This window comes from Drosophila albomicans, chromosome 3 (assembly GCF_009650485.2).
Source record: "Drosophila albomicans strain 15112-1751.03 chromosome 3, ASM965048v2, whole genome shotgun sequence".
Classification (NCBI taxonomy): domain Eukaryota; kingdom Metazoa; phylum Arthropoda; class Insecta; order Diptera; family Drosophilidae; genus Drosophila; species Drosophila albomicans.
Window position 1 is genome coordinate 23,873,662 of NC_047629.2, and position 20,103 is coordinate 23,893,764.

The window sequence follows — 20,103 nt, forward strand, 5'->3', positions numbered from 1 at the left end:
TTAAATATTTTGGGCTTTATTTATTAATAAATAAATAACTTTAACACAATTCAAAAATTTAATCTAAATATTTTAGATGCTACTAACTCTTAAGACGCATTTTAGCACAAGTCTTTGCTAAAATATTTACTGAAAATTAAGTACAATTCAAAAATCTATGCTAGAGACTTAGTGACAGCTGATTAAATATTTTAGACGATATTGCCAAAATATATAATCTGTGTGATTTCGTCTGCTGTCTAAGCTTTTGATGACACTTTCAGCTGGTATCATGACCTAGACGCTTGTGAACAACGAAATTTCAGCTGCCAATGATGCAGAGCCGTCAACAACGAAGAAATTGAAGCTGATAGAAGGGAAAGGAAAGTGGAGAGCCAGAGCAGAAGCGGGTGTAGTTGTTGTAGATGTTGAATCTCTATGACTTTTATTGTCAGCATTGAGGCTCAAAAATGGGATTTGCAGCAATAAAACATGAGTTAAGTCGCCGTCGCCGGTTGCAGAGCGAGTCTGGGGGGCATTAATAGCAAAAGCCTGTCATATTGCTGCCAGCAGACAAAAGAGGGATGGATGGAGGGAGGGAGAAGAAGTACTCGGTTGGGGAAGTGATGGTAATTCACAGTTATGCGAGTGTTTGTCATTCGAGTTTTTGGTATAGGTTTCGAAAGACTCGACCCGGTGTTGATTGAAATTTATGATTGGGGTCTGGCATCTTTAGCAATAGCAAAGTGTCATTATTATTGTTGTGATTGTTGTCGTTGTTTGTGTTGTTGCTGGCGATCGTCTTGTCGTCTGTGTTGTCGCCCAGAAGCGGAAACAGCGCCCGCCATTGCTGGGCGCCATTTCGCTTTGTCGCGCGCATCAGTTTTATGGCAAACGGAAGTTCGCGTGTTATTTATGACTGTACAACCGAACGAGCCTCTTCTCTCCCTGTGTGTGTATGTGTGCGTGTGTGTGTGTGAGCGTCTGCTCAATTATGTTTCAATGCGATGGATTTCGCTTTGGATTTTCGTTTATTTAATAGCTTATTACGGTGCAAAAGCCTGTGCAAAACCCAATTAAATGTGACACATCTGCCTTTGACCCCAAACTCGCATGTGGCGTGATTTTGATATATGTAGGTCGATATTGTATATATGTGTATTTATGTACATATGTAGTTGGGGGAATAATCAATTGTTGGCGATCAAACGTAACTTTCATTTATTATGCTCAGTTTGACTGTGTTTCAATTCTGATGGCACTCTCTCGATTTCCTCCTCCACTCGATGTCCTGTCAATTCCTTGAGCATTTCAATGCTATGATAATTGACCTTTACAAACGACTTGGCCAACCCCACAATTAGTCCGGAATAATGATGCATCATTATGACCGCAATACATCAAGCAAGTAGTTGTTGACTTTGCTTTCTCTATTTGGTTCTCTGGCTGGCCTCTTGCGGTTTTATTTTGCCTCGCAGCTTTAATGAGCATAAATCATCACGAAGTCAGACAAGTCACTAATACGACTGGCTGACTGACTTGGCATGGCATCGCATGGCATGGCCTGGCCTACCCTGCGTATGCGTAATATGATAAATATTTAAAACAACTCGCATTGCTGTCAAACTAACTTAGTGTATGTGCTCGGTTTTGCCGGCTTGACAAATGCAAATTTAAATGCGACATGCAAATGACAAGTGCGAGCGAGATAGTTGACAGCAGGCCGTACCGGAAGGACATCGAGAGGGGAGTAAACACTTGCTTATTTATTTGAAAGCATTTCTCCAAAAAAAGTACATAATTATACCCTACATAAGCTGTAGGAATAGAGTTATTTGTTTAGTAAGGCTTTATTGGTTTTTGTTTTGGTATAAATACAATTTAAATTACATAAATCTTGTATGAGTAATTTTCCTTATTTTCTTTTATAAATTATATTTCTTTAATATTTGAGTAATATAAATAATAAATAAGTCTTAAAATCCTTATTTACTTACCAAAAATGTTGATAAATCAATATGAAATTAAAAATTTGGTTATTACTCATATTACTCAAATATGAAAAATTAAAAACTTTTAAAACTCAGTAGAGATATTTACTGAGTATCTGAGGGTTGTGTCTTGTCAGTTCAATAAAAGTATTCCAAGTTGTTTAATCTCATTTCTTTTTTCGGTGCGCCTCATTTTATCAACGTGGAACTTGGCAAAATGCAAAAGCAAAAAAGTCGCAATAGCGGCGACAACAACAACAACAACTACAACAAAAAGAAAATATAGAAGACACGCTAATAAGTCTGCAACGTGACACTTGGTCATAGAAGAAGCAAAAGCAGTAGAAGTAGAAGTTCGGACGGACAGCCGCGGGCCGCAAATGAGATGACTCTATCGGGCGTGGCATCGGCACTAGAAAAATGGCTGACATTTTGCAGCCTCCTCCAAAGCAACCTACTCGCTATTAGTTGTTGTTGTTGTTGGTGTTGCTGTTGCGATGGCAAAATGTAAATAGCAGACGTGACGCCGTGAACTGCGAGCTAAATGTGACAATAAATGCCGGCGGTTATGTATAAATTGCTAAAGTGTGCGGAAAGATTTACGGTCGTCCAAACGGGCAGACTACGCTAAAGGGGATGACCGTAGAGCGTAGGAGGGAGAGAGGAAGAAGAAGCTGTGGCTATAATAACAAACAACAAATAGGCTAGGTACTTGGCAGTCAGAGAGACAGACAACAACTATGCCAAAGCGTCAGGTGGCACTTTTAGTATGATTGCCAGGCCGACAGCCGACAACGGAGAAGCGAGAAACGGCAGCTAGGCAACCACCCAACCACCCACAGCATCACACACCACCGCATCGCCACCACTACCAAGGCAGTCAGTCAAGGAGCAGCAACAGCAACAGCTACAGCAGCACTCACAATGACAGTTTGGCCAACACCAAAAACACTCAGAGTCAGAGCCCAAGTGAACAATGTCTGAGGTGAAGACTGAGATTCAGTAGCTGACTGTTGCTGCTGTTGCCATAGACGTGGCTGTTGCTGTAGCTGTGGTTGAGCACGCCGACAAGTGCAGTAGCTTTTATACGCTATAACTAAATAGAGAGTCACAGGGAATGACAAACTATTTAAATTGATCTTTTTTAAACTAATGGAAGTCATAGCTCAAATTTGAAACTGCTTAAAATATACAAAATTGGAAATCTATAAATACTTTAATTTATATTATTACTATAAAATTGACTACTATAACATTAACTAAACAAATTATCAAATAAACTTAGAAAAAGTTATGATAAACAACTGAATTTGTATTAAATATTTTTCAAACCTTTTTGTCACTGAAATGTAACCTTCTCAAACAATAAGCTACAACTTCTTCAATTTTCATATAATACCAAAAAGTACAGGGTATCACATAGTCCATCTTGCAAGCTTCAACTACTTAGCTTGGCATTGAAGTGGCCATTGTTAGTTGACTGGCAGTTTTTGGCTTGTCATAACGGCTGCACGTGGCGGTTGGCTCAATCATTTGCATAGGGCTTCGTCGATTAGGCAGCTAATTTGAATTCAATTAGCCACGTTATTAAAAAAATCATCAAGTCAGTGTCAAAAGGCAAAGAGAAACAGGTAGGCGGGGTCAAGTCAAGTTAAGTCAAGTCAGCAGCAGCTGCTACCGCTGATGCTGCACACTCGTTCACCCAAAAATTTCCCCAGCGTGTCAACGTTTTTCTTTCTCTACCAACTTTGTACGCTTCCCTCTCTCTGTCTCTGTTTTGATCGCTCACTCTCTTGCACTCACGTTCTCGCTTTTTTGTGCACATTTTCGCCTTAATGAGCTTTTCCGTTGCCTTCGACGAACACTTATGCCATTTGTCGCCATATTTATTTTAATGGTTGCTCAATTTAATCACTTTGCCGGCAGCAGAAGCAGCAGAAGCAGCATCACCAGCCGAAAGGGACTGAAGCGAGAGCCGCAGGAGAAGCTGCCATCAACTTTTGCACCTTATACTCTCTAGTTTCAAAGAATGCAAAATGTGACAACATCGTTTGTCACAATAAGTTGATTTTGAAATGAGTTTATCAAAGAGAATCATATGAGTAGTATGCGATAAAGAAAAAGAGAAGAGTCTAGTTTTATGAAGATTATGAAGTCCATAAAACTGTTTTAAGTGCTGAAGATGCTTACTAAAAATAAAATAACAAAAACTGTTAAATGCTGAATATGTTTAATAACCACAACATTTTTTATTGAGCATAGTCTAATTGATAAAAAGTTCAAATTTAAATAAATTGATTAATTTATAATAAAGTTATTTGGTAGAGAGTCGAATATAAATAAGTAAACTGAAGAATAATAAAATTAATTTATTGTCAAGTCAAGTTAATTTGTAGAGAATTCAAAGTGCGGCTTGCTTTCGCTTTTGTTGTTGTGTTTGATTGAAGAATGTTGAAGATTTCATTTACGCGACATTTAATTAAGCGCTCAACTTTTCAAGTTTTAATGGAGCGCACACTCAGTGCCGCCCCCACACACTCACAGACACACACGCGTACACAGACAACCGCACTGACACTTGTGTGTGTCGGTGCGAGTGTACGTATACGTAATGATATTTTTTTGTGGCACTTTGACACGCCAGTTTATTAAATTGCCAGCCTGTAAAAGTCTTTTGCGTGAAGTGAAAATATTTCAAAATTTATTAAATCAAGCATCGGCTTGGCTCGATGCATCCATCTTTATCAGAGCAGTGTGTGTGTGTGTGTGTGTTTGGGAACTGGAACTGCTCCTGTGCAGTTTGTGTCTGATCCTGCTGGTCTACATTTTGCGCTTGCCCGAGTGAAATGAGCTGCATCCGGGCAAAAGGCAACAGCAACTGCAAGCGTTGCATTCTTAACGCCCGAGCACTTTTTGGGCCACAAAGCAGCGCGAGAGAGATAGCGAACCAGAGAGTGCGAGTAAGAGAGAGAGGGAGAGAAGGTGGGTAGACAGTGTGTGGACTACGGACAACCGCTGCATCCTTGCTTGCTTGTACTCGTATGCCACGTTACGTATACTTTATTCCTGTTCCTGCTGTTCCTGTACGCTGGCGCATTTCCTGTAATACCGCACACACACGCACACATACACGCGGACACACACGCGTACTCGTATAACGAATTTTGATGCATTTCCTGGGCGAACGCTACAGCGCGCACGCGAAAAATTTATGTGCAATCTTAGAAAAATAATGATTATCTTTTATTTTATGGTTGAGCGTACACGTTTCATTCTTATGGCTAGTTGAGGCCAGCGGAAGATGTGTGCGTGTGTGTGTTAGTGTGTGTCATATTATTGTAAGTGACAAGTGAGCCGTAAAAGCTGCCTAAGCTTCTTAATATTTAAAGCCATTTTTACGACCCTTCCGCGTTCTTTATCTTGGCTGACGTGAGGCATGCAATAATGTGGCAAATCGACAGCTCAACACAATTACACATCGCCTACCGCCCCCTAATTGACACGACAGCCAGCCACGCCCACATTAATTCAATGCGAAGCAGAGTTGATGTGTATAGAAAATAATCTAGCATGTAAATCATAGTAAGTGAGTGGCACTTGGGTTCTATTCATTGATTCAGCCACTTGAGTATTACATTGCAAATGGCAATGAGTTGAGTTGGTGTTTGGCAAGTGAATGTGACTCTGTCTTGAGGTGTTTTTAGTTGGTCTAACTATAGAGGAAAGAGTGGATATTTCTGTAAAGAACTACAATTACAGTTTTCCATTGATTTTTAATACTTGAAATAAAATTCGTATACTGATTTTGATTTTTGATTTTTTTTTTTAAATTTAAGATTATTTTCCTATTGTATTTTACTTTAATTTGATTGATTATTATTTTCAAAATTAAATTCCTATCTTCCTTTGATTTGGTTTATATTTATTTTTGAAATAATATTCTTATTTTCCTTTGATTTGATTAATTGTCATATTTGAAATTAAGTGCTTAATATCCTATGATTTGATTGATTATCACATTTAAAGTTAATTTATGTGATTTCATTGATATTCATATTATAAATTAAAAAGAAGAAAATATATAAATATAATTAAACTTTCAAACTATAGAGAATCACGGTGTCAAGCATTCATCAGCACACAATTTACATGAGTGTCATTTAACATTTTCTTAATTATGAAAGTAGAGCATTTCAACTCAGTGTTGTGTGTGCAGCATGGTTTTATAATAAATTCTTTGCCAAACGCAAAGAAACATCGCACCCTCTAAGAAAGGCAGCAAATTTTTGCATGTGAAAGGAAAATGTTTAGTGAGTGTTGAGTGTTGAGCTTGTTAGGGCAAAGCTGCTCAAAGTTGTAAACAGTGCCACAAACTTAAGCCGATTGTAAAGTATTAGTATTTGAAAATGATAAGAAAGGAAAATTACACTCGCATTTGAAATTTTGATAGATTCTAATTGGACTTGAAAATCTATCAAAAGTGAAGTTTTATTTTGTGGCAATTTTAAAAATATTTCAAATCTAATATAAAAAGTTGCAAACGCTTCAAGGCAATAGGGAAGTTGAAACTGTGTGGCAAGCATAAAGGAAAGTCAATCAAAGTAGGAGGACTTCCAAGGCCTTTCCACGAGTGTTTTGTCAGTATTTGTTTCGTAAGCTTTGTTGCAAGCCTTTTCATGTGAGTGTGTCTGAAATGTTTGTTGCCTATCCTAAAGAAAAGCTTGGAAAGAGATAGGGAAAGAGAAAGATACACAAAAAAGTCTATTTTAAATATATATGATATACTCGTATTTTGTGGCAAACATTTGAATTTGCACAGCTTACAAGAGAAAGATACAAAATCTATTTCATTTTAAATTACACAAAGGTGTATGTAGAAGAGTATTAATTTCGGTTTAGTTGCTAGTTTTGAAAATCTAACTTTAATTGATATGTAATACATTATACATATATTACCTATATACTTAAGCTGTAAAAAGAATGTCATAAAAAACTGTGGAAGATCATTGCAATTGTAAAATTGAAAATGAAATAATGAAGGTTGCTGCCGAAAGCTATTGATAATAGTTGAATAAATTCTATGCTCTTAGAAATATAACAATCAAATAATAAAAAATGAGAGCTGTAATGCATATTTTTAATAAAAACTCAAAACTTTTAACTTTTATAATTAATCTGTGAAAAGAATGGGACTCGATTAGACTGAAATGTTGAAAACTCTTAGATTCTAAAGTTTCAAGTTAATTTAGGCAGATTCAATTATAAATTAATTTCGTTAATAGAAGTCAAATAAATTGTATCGTCTAAAAGATAAAAATGTTTGTTCATTTAACATTAAAAAAAGAAAAAATATTTTAAATAATTTTAATATTTATTATTAATTTGTTTTAATTTTGTGCCATGTAAAAGATTCTATATTTTTCGCTGCTGCAAGAAAGAAGAATCGCTTGGATAGTAAATACATTCTTTTCTTGATGTATTTGAAGATGAAAACTTTAATTGAAGTTGGCTTCAACTGCCACACGTAGCACATGGGGCATGACATGGCATGGGGTTTTAATGATTATGAAATATGTACAGCTGGCAGCAGCAGCAGCATAAGGAGCCTTGGCATGCCCGTTAGCCGCCATTAACCTTAGCCTTAGCTCAAACTCAAACTCAAACACACGCATTCGCATCCAGAAAGGGGAGACGTTGCGAGTTTGCGTGGCGCGTGTAAAACTTTCAACGGATAACGTCACTCAGCGGAGCATTGAAGCATCATAAATGACGTAATGTGGCCGCGCTCTTTCACTGTACGGCAAATTAATGGAGACTGGAGGCTGGGTTGAAATGGTTGAATGGCGAGTCGAAGGCGTCGAAGCGCAAATGGTTTAGGCTCATTAAATATACACAACTAATTGAAAATTTGGCTAAATTTCGCTGCTGTTGCTGCAGTTGCAGTTGCATTGGCAGCAACAGAATGTCAACCATAAATTCCAATTAAACTCTGCGTAAGTGCACGACTAAAATGGGAGTCGGCGACGCAGGCGACGGCAGCTATCGAGCAATTTCCCTCGCTACGCCGCGGCCGGGGGCGCAGTGCGTCTATGTTTTGGTTTTGATTAAGTATACGCCCCATTCACCCCAGGCTGCAGCAGCAGCAGCGGCAACAACGGCATGCAAATGTGGTTAGTATGGCAGCAGGCGAAACATTTGCCAGCCATTCACTATGTGTGGCAGCCACAGTTCTATTCCGCATTTCCATTTTCGGATTCCAATTCATTTGGCAGGCAATGTGAGGCGAAATTTTTGTTGTTGATTTTTTTATTTTCTCCTTTTTGTTTGAGTTTGCGTTTAATTGTTTTATTATCCACAAAGTGCTGGCGATTGCATAGAGAGAGAAAGAGAGCGGCAACGCCCCATATTTCTCCACCTCACACCATTTCCCAGCCATTGAGTGCCCAGTTTTTGGCACTGTCGTTGACCTGGTTGCAACAGCTCCATGCATTTGCTATATATATATGTATATATACGATATATATATTTTTTTTCTCGCACACTTGTCGAACTCAGCGTCGCCTGCTGTCTGATATATGAGCGTGTGGCAAGTTTCTGGCTGCTGCACAAATTATGCCAAGTGCATACTTGAGGCGTGCCCTGACAGAAGCAGCGACAGCATCAGAGGCAGCGACAGCAGTAGCAGCAGCAGCACAGAACCGCAGTCAGAACCACAGTCAGGGCCACAGCCACGTCATCAGCTCTTAGTAATGTCTCACTTGAGGGCACACAACGTTCGGCCTATGAGTTCTGTCTGCCACAAATTTTTAATTAACTTTATAAAAATCTCATTACTCATTTGCTTTGCACTCGCTCATTATTTGTTTGCTTTATTTATTTTCCCCTCTTCTCCGCTTCCTCTTTCTACCCAAATTAATGCAAATGCATTTGCATTGTTATTTCACTTTGATGAACCCAAAAAAAGCCGATGTGGCAGCAACTTCATTAAGTCAAGCGCACAACTCTTCACAGTGGATTTACGTTGACCGTACCGAACTGTTGCACGTGTGGCAAATGAATGTGTGTGTTGTACGAATAAAGCATGTATATTTAAGGCATCAACAAGACATTTAGCCGACACAATGCACTACGAATATATTTTAATACTTGTCTAACCGAAAACCAAAACCAAACAGCTGCCCAAGTCTGCTGTTGTGGCGTGTACTATATGTTGTGGTTGTCTCACAGAATAACCAACTGGTTGCAATGCAAATGCAATGTGCTCAAGTGTTCGACTAGCTAACGACCTTTAAGCACAAAGCTTTGCAAAGAACTACTTCCTTAAGCAAAGTTTTAGAAGTCAAAACTATTAAGATATCAACTGAAAGAGGCGTAAACGCAATATATTGAATGAATATTCTCTAATGAAAGTTCAGTAAGAAATGTTTAAGAGAGTTTGTAGTAAATACAAATAGAAAATTAAAAATTTAGGTATTAATAAAATTAATTTATTGCAGATTAGATTACATAAAATACTGCATTTAGTCAATTTTATTGAAGTTTAAAAGCAGCTGATTATAAAAGAAACACGTCTTGAAAAAAGAGACGATGCGTATACGTAATATGAATGAATGAATGAATAAACTCTAACGAGCATTCTGTGATAAATGATAAAGAGAGTTTTTGTAGTAAAAACAAATAGAAAATTAAAAATCTATATATTATTAAAATTAATTTACAGCGGCTTAGATCAAATAAATTTAAGACGCTGCGTATGCGTAATAAATATAGTGAATATTTTGTAATGAATATTCAGTAAATATAAAAAATGTGTATAAAAAATGTGTATATTTTTTATAGCAAGTGTAATATTAAATTCATTAACAGCCTTCATGCACCTAATGAATTACAAGTTTATGTGTTTATGAATTAATTTTAATTTTTAATTTGTTTTCATTTACATTAAGCAAAGTTCTAGGAATCAAAACAACTTTGACGTTGAAAGATGATCCATATGTGTATGGATTTTTAATATTCAGAATATAAAGAACTAGAAAATAATGATGTGTATATTATGTATAGTTATTGGGAAAGTAGTTTCAAGCATTTAAGACTCAATGAATTAAAGTCTTTAAAGAAATTACTTAAAGTTTGCAAACAGCTGATTGTATTTAATCATATGTAAAGTTTTATTTGTTCTGCGTTCTTTTTAAACTCAGTTCTTCAAAGCACTTCAACTTTTTGAAATCTATCTTAAACTCTTACCTTATATATATATATATATATATCTACAAAAATTGTACCCGATAGCAGCAGAAAAATCAGAGAAATTTAAACCAAATAACCATTCTCTCTCACGCATTTAACGAGCAGCAATTGAAACTAATACTACTGAAATTTTGAAGCGCTCCGAGGTAGCATTGAATAGATAAGCAAATATACCCAGGGAGTAAATATTTGCTAAAGTATAAGCGATAAATGCTTGGCCACAACAAAATGCAGCTACGAAGTGGAACAGGATATGCTCAGGTACAGGTGCAAATGAAACTCTGTGACTTGCACTTACACTTACTTACACATACACACCCAAAACAAGGGGAAACAAAACATTGCAGAGAAAAGAAAGTTGTAAGGGAAAACACAATGGTTGAGTTTAGTTTAATGGGAAGCAGCATGTTGCGCATACTTAAGGCCAAAGGCAAAAGCACTTCTCAGGTGCGCAAGGATTGAGGCAACGTTGTTGTGCGTGTGTGTTGTGTTTATTAGTTGAGGGCCCTGAAATGCATGGCATACATAAATTTAGGCAATCTGGTCACATAACTTGCTAGCCAGAATGAATCCCCAGAACACGTTCACTTCAATACAGTTGACTTGTCAGCGTGTTAATTTGCTAAATAATTTTCGAATTTTTGTGCGGCCTTTTGGTACAGAGTTCGAGCAAAATAAATGGCACTAACTCACCAAGAAAAACATACGCATCGCACACACACGCAAAAGTTAGTAGGGGCGGACACGCCCACTTAGCCAGGGAGAGCTGGTCAAACCAAAAACGAGGCGCCAACGTGCCAAATATGCAAGCAGCAACAAAACAAACGACGCTAAGTGGAAAGGGATAAAGGCCAGCAAACAAAAAAGTAAAAAAAAAAGAAAAAACTACCGAAGAGCTTCACACAACCAAAGCAAAGCACATCACAACGATATGGATGAGCGTACTCTGTATGTGTATGTGTTTGCTTAATTCAGAAAGGATACAACCTGCAAGTGGAGGAGGGAAAAACAAAACTGTTTATGATTTCCTAACACGATTTCAGTAGCTTTCACAATTTTTGTATACCTTCCGTCCACTCGTTTATTTGTTTGCCTTTGCTGATTACGTGAGAAATTTTTCCTGCTTTTCTCCCTCATCGGCAAAAAGATGTTGTTGTCGTTGTTGTTGAATTGAGACGGGATGCGAATGCGAGGCGGTTAGCTCCGCTTAAAAGTGCCTCGACAGGACATGTATGCACACACGTTCATCAATTAGTGTTGAAGATTTAATTGTGGCACGTGTGAACTTAATTAAATGGCATTAGTTTTGTAATTGTACAGACGAGTACGTAACATACACACGCACACACATACACAATGTCAACGCCGTCATATTTAATTGGTGCGCCTCGCGCCCCAAAAAAGTGTGCAATTAAATTGCAAACACTTTTGTATATGTTATGTGAATTTGTGCATTTTGGATTCCAATTAATTTCTTGCGAGCACACGCTTGCAATATGCAATTTTCAGCTCTCATTCGTTTTACTATATTAATATGAATTTAACAAACATCAGGTAACAGCATAAAGTTGGTACTTTAATTAACTATTTATGTGCAGTCGAAAGTTGGTAAACAGTTTTTGCGTGCCTGCTGCTGCTGCGTTAATTAGCATTGCGATTGTCAGGGTAACCGCAACAAAGTTGCAGCAAGCCAAGCCAACTGTCATCGCAAACTTAATTGAAGAACGACAAATTGTAATAATGATTAAAAGCTAAAAATGTGCTATATTCATTTTCACTTTAATTATATTGCGAAAATGTTGAGCGAAATTCATTTTGCTAAAGCTGACCATTTAAAGTAAAATATTTTCTTACATTTTTTAATTAATTCAAAATATGAAAATAAATAAATGTCGCTAATTGACGGTTATTGTAAATCACAGTTATTGGCTCATTAAAATCACTTGTATTTTCATTGCATCGTGATACTATTAAAATTGCCTGCAGGGTAGCAAATTGTCGTGCAAATTTCAATATTAATATATTGTGTATACACACACATATAGTGTAATAAACTTACTATTGTAAACAAAAGGGGCTGACTGCAGGCTGCAAAATTCAAGCAGCGTCATTTAAATTATGAAGTTAACATTTGCCTCGGGTCACCAATTATTCATTTGACCTTTTTTTGGAACGTGTTTTTAGGCACAACATGTGTCGAATGTTAAGTATCAAATTTGCGTTTAGCTTTTGTATATTTTTGAATTATAGATATACATTTGTGTGTGTGAATGTGTAGTTTGTTCAGCAGTATGTGCGTCAAGTGTGTATTGTGTGTGTATTTTGAGGCTAGCTTTGTTTAGACCTAACCCATCATCGCTTTGACCGTCGGCAAACTAGTTAAAATTAAAACAAGAAAGAACAAACATAATCAGGCAACCGAAGACAAAATACCCTATACGTTTTTGGTTGCAACTTAATTAAATGTGAAACAGAAAGTCTGTTTCATTGAATTATAAAATATTGAAACAATAATTCTATATGTACTTGTAACAAAATATTGTTATAAAAATTTTGAAAAAAATAATTAAATAAAAGTACAATAATTACATATAGTCAATATATTTTATATTCCATAAAATATTGAAAATAATTTTGTAAAAATTGAGTCAGCTAAACTTAAAAAAGTGAAATAATTAAATTAACTCAATATGAAAAAGGAAGTTACTTTCTCAGATTTGTCAAATACATACATTAGTTATAATAACAAATATGAACCTACAGTAAAATGTTGTATGAAATAATTTTAAAAAACTTAAAATAAGATAATAAAATTGTGTTAAAGTAATTTTAATAAAACTCCAAAATATTAAATTAAATAAATTAAAAGAAAAATTAAGTGTTTATTCAATAAAGCAACTCGAGAACTAACAATTTTTTTTTCTAAATAAAGACAATAATAATTAATAAGATGAAAAATAGAATAAAACTAAACAAAATGTCTAAGTATGCAAATATGATGCAAACAAAACTAATAAAAAAATAAAATGAAAAAGTTAAAATAAGTGGAAAGACTTTAGGCAACAAACCATATCGAAAATATCAAATTCAAAGCAAAAAAAGCAGAGATTCTACAATTATTTTCGAGTATACCTTGTGAAACCTTTCTTTAAAGGGTATAATGAAAAGCTGAATTTTTGAATTGGTTGAACCATGGCAATAATAGCAAATAACAAGCATGCTTGAAATAATAAACATTGCAAAATGTTGCATACAATTTTGGTGAGTTGGCGTGGACTGCGAATTCAGATTCTATTGAAGAAGGAGAGGGAATGAGGTGAGGCGAGATGACGCTGCATTCTGGGAGTAAAGTTCTATAAAATTACCTGAACAACAAAATTGTTGGATGCAAAAGAGCTGCTTAATTCATTTTAGAACAAACAACGTGGTTGCAGGCCTAATATTTGTCGTTGCTGCTGCTGCTGTTGCTGCTGTCACATTTTGGGCCCATGTTTTCAAGTCTGGCATTGCACTTAAATAATGTAAATATAATTTTGCTGTTTGCCACAGCGATTTAGTTTCGCACAAAAATATTTAGTTGCATTTTATGCCCGCTCATGTTTGGCCATTATGCCATTAGTTTTTGTTTAGACGCGCCCAGGTGACAATGCAAATAATTACAGTCCATGGCTATGGCTGCATGGCATGGCATGGCATTCAATGGATATGTATGGCACAGAACAATACCACAATTTGTGTGTGTGTGTGAGTGTGGCATAACCCAACTACATAATGCATACACACACATGTGTGTGTGGAGAGTTTGCCAGCGTAGAGTACAGTTGGCAGGGCACGTTAAATAAATCAGAAAGTAATTAAAACAACATGAAATGCGAGTTACAGTTTCAACGGAAGTTCGCCTCCCTCTGCTGCATCCTGTCTACTCGGTTCCCCTTCCTTCACTATCTGCTGCTTTCTATTTAGCAAACACAACAGAAAACGCGACCAAGTAAACAACAACAACGACAACAACATGAGAAAACACAGTCAAGTACAAGCGAAGGGAAAAACCACAATAAAAACAACAACAACAACAACAACGACGACTGGCCATTGAGAGAAAATGTGAAGCAAGCCAAAGAAAATTGGCGCAGCGAAATGCAAAATAAACTTAATTTACTTTTATTTACGTTGACAAATGTTTTCGAAGGAGTGCAACTTTTAATTGCAAAATTTATTTGACTTGCCACCTAGCCACCAAAGGCCCTTAACGTGCATGCCCTCTCTATTCCCCTCTTCCTCTTGCCACGTATGTTTGCCTCTAAATACCTGTGTGCTTTGCCACCAGATTACTTTATCAAAGTGAGCTTATGCCGTCGTCTCTAATTGCGTTAATAAGAAACTCCTTTCAGTCAAATAAAGTCAATTAAAATAGTTCGTTAACGTGCATAGAAAAAACAAAATCCAAAATAAATAAATGAGCTTGAATATCAATATTTGGCCAAACCCTGATTTACTTAATTCAACTCGAAAGTACTTTTTATTTGAATAGCGATGTTTATTATTAATGGTATTTTTTCAAAAAAGCTAAAAGTGGTTCTACCCGCCACCCATAGGGTAAAAGTATATCTATGGTATATTTTGAATATTGTGCTATTCCAAATACCAAATATAGCCTTCGATATATTTTAGTATTTAGGCGGAATATTAATTTGGCATATTTTCGGAATATTATTACACTATTTTGTTTATATTCAAAGTGGGTAGTGGGGATCTCATAGTAGAGCACACTCGACAGTAGTTTTCTTACTTGTGTTTTTTTTTTTAATTATCCTGAAATTATTCACATAAATTTAATTATAATTTGTTAAGTTCCGTTGTATTGCGAATTGAGCTGCATTTGATCTTAAAACTTCGAAATAACAATTGTAAAGAATATTCAGTTGGCTCGAGAATTTTGTAGTCAAGTCTTAAATTCCCGAGAAATACTAAAATCTCTGTGCTGAAATCAATCTAAAAATGATTGTTTTTTTTTTCAATTACTTTTTTTTTCTATGCGGAAACTCTACTGTAAAGTTGTTATTAGCGAATCAATGCTTGATTTAGTAAGATGCCATATGATTTTCAATTTATATACGAAGAATTTGGTGGCTCTGCATGCAAATGCCATGTTGAAGAGTTGATAATTCAGTTCAATTTTCGTGATTGACGCCGCCACAGAGTTTGCAGTCTTTGCTGCATGTCATTTTAATTGCTGCGTCTGCCACTGCCACTTCAACATACATTTTACTTTTTTTTCATTTTGCCCGCCATTTTTTTTGTTTTCTTCTTTTTTTTTGTTGGCAGTTGCAATAGCATTCATGTTTCGTGTGGAGCAAATCGCAAATTGTGAGCCTTTGTGTGGCGTTTAGTGCGGCAATTTGGCACCAAACGCAAATTGCGGCGGGTCAGGTGGATGCAACAATATGTGTGTGTCTGCGTATATGAGTGTTGCATGAAATATGCACATAAGCGCCTGCATATTGTAACAGGTCGAATTTTCTGGCGCGTTGCTTGCAATATTTATGATTTTTATTATGCGGCAGCTGTTGCGGTTCAACTTTTTATGTCACCAAAAAAAAAATGCAATAAAAAAAAACTACCGAAGGTAAATGCAAAATATTCAGCAGTAATTAAGCAACAATTCGACATTTCAAATTATTTTGCTTGCTTTATCATTGCACTTAAGCGACTGCAAATACAAAACGCCTTAAGTGTGAAATTGTGCAGTTTTATACGTAATTTTTATACCCGCTACCCATAGGGTAGAAGGGTATTATGACTTTGTGCCGGCAGGAAATGTATGTAACAGGTAGAAGGAGGCATCTCCGACCCTATAAAGTATATATATTCTTGATCAGCGTCAACAGCCGAGACGATCTAGCCATGTCCGTCTGTCCGTCTGTGTGTCTGTCCGTCTGTCCGTCTGTCCGTCCGTCCGTATGAACACCTAGATCTCAGAGACTATAAGAGATAGAGCTATAATTTTTTTTCGACAGCATTTGTTATGTTTGCACGCAGATCAAGTTTGTTTCAAATTTTTGCCACGCCCACTTCCGCCCCGTAAATCAAAAAAATCGAATAACAAGCGTAATTGTAAAGCTAGAATTGCGAATTTTGGTATATACAATAATAACTATAGTATTTATGATTCCTGAAAATTTGGTTGCGATCAGATAATAATTGTCGAAGTTATTAAAGAAATACTTTTGTATGGGCAAAAACGCCTACTTACTAGGGGTCTTAGTTGCTTTGGCTGACAATCTGGTATATTGTGCCGTCTATGGTATATTTTGAATGCGGTACTATATCAATATACCAAATATACCATTTGGTATATTCTTAGTATTTTTTAGTATATTTGTAGTATATTCGGTATATTTTGAGAATAATACCGCAAAATATATTGCTTTTAATCAAATTGGGTAGCGGGTATCTCACAGTCGAGTACACTCGACTGTAACTTTCTTACTTGTTCATTTTTTTTTTGCTCTGCTGAAGCATTCTCATGCCTTTAGCTGCGGGCGGAATTTTCATTAAAGCATTTTTGATGTCTAATTTGCATATTTTTTCACAGCCTGGCTGAGAGAAGCCGTCGCCTTTTTACCAGGCGACTGACACGTTAAGCATTCAAGGCATTGTTTTCACACTACGTTCGCCTACACTATCTATCTCTCTTTTTCGCTCCGTCACACTTACTCGTATTGTTGTCTCTGTCGTTTCGCTCATTGCACTTGTTGTTTGGGGGCTCAACTCTGATTTGGAGCAAGTTTGTTGGGTTTTTGTGCGCCTGACTTGTTTCTTTGGCTGATTCCTTGTTGGCCAAACTGTCGAGTGGCAACACTAATTCTCATGCAGCTTGCAACAAAAGCTGAACAACAAATACATGTATGGGTGTGTGTGTATGTGTGTGTGTGTATGTGTGTGTGTAAGCAATTTTTTGTTTGAGTTGCAGCTAAATTTGTGCCAGCGCTTTTTACGCCTGCTTTTTGTTAATTTGCAATTTTGCCAACCAAATCCATTTGCCTGTCTCTCACTTTTCGCTCTCTCCCTCCTTTTCTCTCGCTTTTCACTCTCACTACATGGGTGGTCACACTGGTTAGCTTGGCAGGCAGGCATGGCATTAATTCAATTTCTGTTTGCATATTGTGAGAGCTCATGTTGCCCAGTCCAGACCCTAACCAAACCCTAAAAGTATGCAACGCCCTTTGAAGTGTCCTTTTGGCGCTTTATTGCACATTCCCTGTCAGCTGAAGGCTGCAATCACTTTGCCATTTAGCTTGCAAACTCTTTAAGAATTATCTACATTTAATTGCTGAATCAATTATTAATCACTGCAAACTTAATTACAATTGATAACTGTTTGAGTAATCGCTTGAGTTTCTTCTCGATTATCGCACAGAAAACTAATTCAAAAATAAATATGCATCTTTCACTTGCTCCCCAAAGCGTAGTTTTCCTCTTATTTCTTTCACAAACTTTAGTTTTTCGCCCACCGAGAGAATGAAACTTTGACAACGACGATGACTGCCGCTGCACTTACCAATGCCTTGGACACCATGACGCATACGTGTTATGGTCGTTGCGTGGTTAAGTGTGGAAACTTCTGATGATGCGTTCGTTCGTTGGCGTTGTTTCGATGTTTGTTTTTATTTCTTATGCATTAAGCATGCATTTATATACGCGTTTTAAGATCAATAACTAGTTTTTAATCGATGATAGGCAAAGCGATTTCGTTTCTTAAGAACTACATAGATGTTTTTTGTAATGTATTGAGTTGGGATCGCGATAGAGGAGTTTGCGAGAATGAATGCCAGCCAGCTGAGCAACTCGCCATTTATAATGCTGCGCCTCCGAGTAGGCAGCACTATTTATATTTATACGCGTATATATTTTTGTATATGGTTGACGGAATAAATAAATTCGCTGCCTCTGTCTATTGTTAGATATTGCCACCTGTTGTTGTGTGTGTCGCTGCTGTTGTTGCTGCTGTCTGCATACCACAGTGCTGTTGTCACATCGAAATAGTGGGAAAAGCCCTTTGACGAAGTGCAAAAGTGACAACACGCAATTATTTAATGCAATGCCTGCTCGCTCGTTGGTTCGTTATCTGCATTCGTCTATGTAAGCAACTGTCAATGTGTGTGTGTGTGTGAGTACGAAGAACCCACAGCATAATTGTCATGGCAAATTAGCTGCAAGTTGATCTAGAAACCAGTTACAAAAGCAGCACAAGACTTGCCATTTGACATTACAACGCACACAAACAAGGGTTGTACATATATACGGAGAAGTCTGTTGCAGTGACTGTGGCTGCTTACTGGGCAGCAGCCATTTGCTTATCTACCGCACACACACACACATAGACCGCTATTATATGCACATATATATTATAGAAACAGGGGCAACTGTTGCCCCTATTACGTAGTTTGGGAATATTCCGCAAACTGATAACATTTGAATTTTGGCTTGATTTATGAGGCATAGCATGAAACAGTGTTGCGGGCTTATCGTAACAACACCAAATACAAATACAACAGCAACAACAACAACAAGAACCGTGTAGAGTCGACGCAAATTTAATCATACTCCATTCATGATACAGCGATACGCCCTACATGCTTTCCCTTTCCACTATCCTTGTGAATCATAAAATACGAGCACTGATACAGTCGAACTTCACTAACCCTAAACATCTTAATGCACTTGAAAAATTTCTGCTTGACTAGTTGACTTCAATTGTGAAGTTATTGAAAAGAGTTGTACCGTTCATCAGTTGATTATAATAAAGCATTTTTAATTAGGAACTCGTTTTCATTAAGCGAGTAAATTCGACTTTATTAATATAGCAACTTTTCATAGAAATTCAAACAGTAAGATAAGCAAAGATTGGTTCCACTTTTGCACACTTGACTGTACGCAGTTATATATTTATTTAAGCATGCAGAAATACTTGTGGGCCTTGAATATGCACGAGCTTTAGGCTTAATTCGCACATACTCGTAAATTATTAAATTCTAATTGGAATTTGGTGCAGGTCAATTTCAGGTCTCAGTGTCCTTAGCAGTTATTAATAATGCACAAGCGCTAATCAATATGCGTGCGCAATATCACATTTAATACTTTTGCATTAACGAAATTCAACAAAAGGTGCCGCGCCGCGCTGAAAAGTATGCAGCAATTTTCTGTTTGTCGCCTGCAAACTGTAGCATACTTTTCAGAGCGCTATTTGATTGTCAATTCTGTAGATGAATTCTCAGCGCAAAATTGCACTTTGCTAAATTCCGCAACCCGCACACAGTTTAACTCATTTCGCTGCGGGGCAAATAGCGTCGATGGCAGTTACACCTTTCTCGTATTTCAGAGACCAATTGCCAGGACCTTTCGTGCAGAAGTGTGGACTCGTACATAGCGCATATAGATATTTAGATATGACAATGCCACTTGAGGAAGTTGGCACATATTTGCTTTATCTGGCTTAAGCTCTCTTATTGCATTTTTGAGATACTAGCAACGATGTCAAGCGCAACGCTGAACTCAATGCTTCGTTCGATGTCTATCTACTTTATTTACAAATATTTATTATAGACTTTAAAAATCTTTCCCTTATTATTCGAGTCTATATACTTATAAGTATGTGTACTTATGTATAAGTACAACTAACTGCTATCGAGTTGAGTTGAGTTGACTTGAGTTGAGGCCAACTTCCTTGGCTATCGTGCTTCCTTTTCCGTCTTTTCAACGAGAGACGCCAACAATGTTGTTGACTTCATTTTGTTTCTGCGGCTTTTATGTTGCATGTTTCGTCTGTTTGGCCAGGCCAACAAGGCAGCAACTTTTGACTTTTTCGCATCACTCAGTTTCATTT

The 20,103-nt window shown here is 36.9% G+C and overlaps 1 protein-coding gene across 1 annotated transcript in view; it reads right to left on the reverse strand.

Moving 5' to 3' along the window:
- Window positions 1-18,035, reverse strand: part of LOC117566545 (putative uncharacterized protein DDB_G0289963) — a 37,791-nt gene extending 19,756 nt beyond the window's left edge. The window contains exon 1 of the mRNA XM_034246086.2: window positions 17,779-18,035. Coding sequence (XP_034101977.1) covers window positions 17,779-17,796 — 18 coding nt within the window. The 5' untranslated portion in view covers window positions 17,797-18,035. The remainder of the gene's footprint in view (window positions 1-17,778) is intronic.
- Window positions 18,036-20,103: the final 2,068 nt, after the last annotated feature.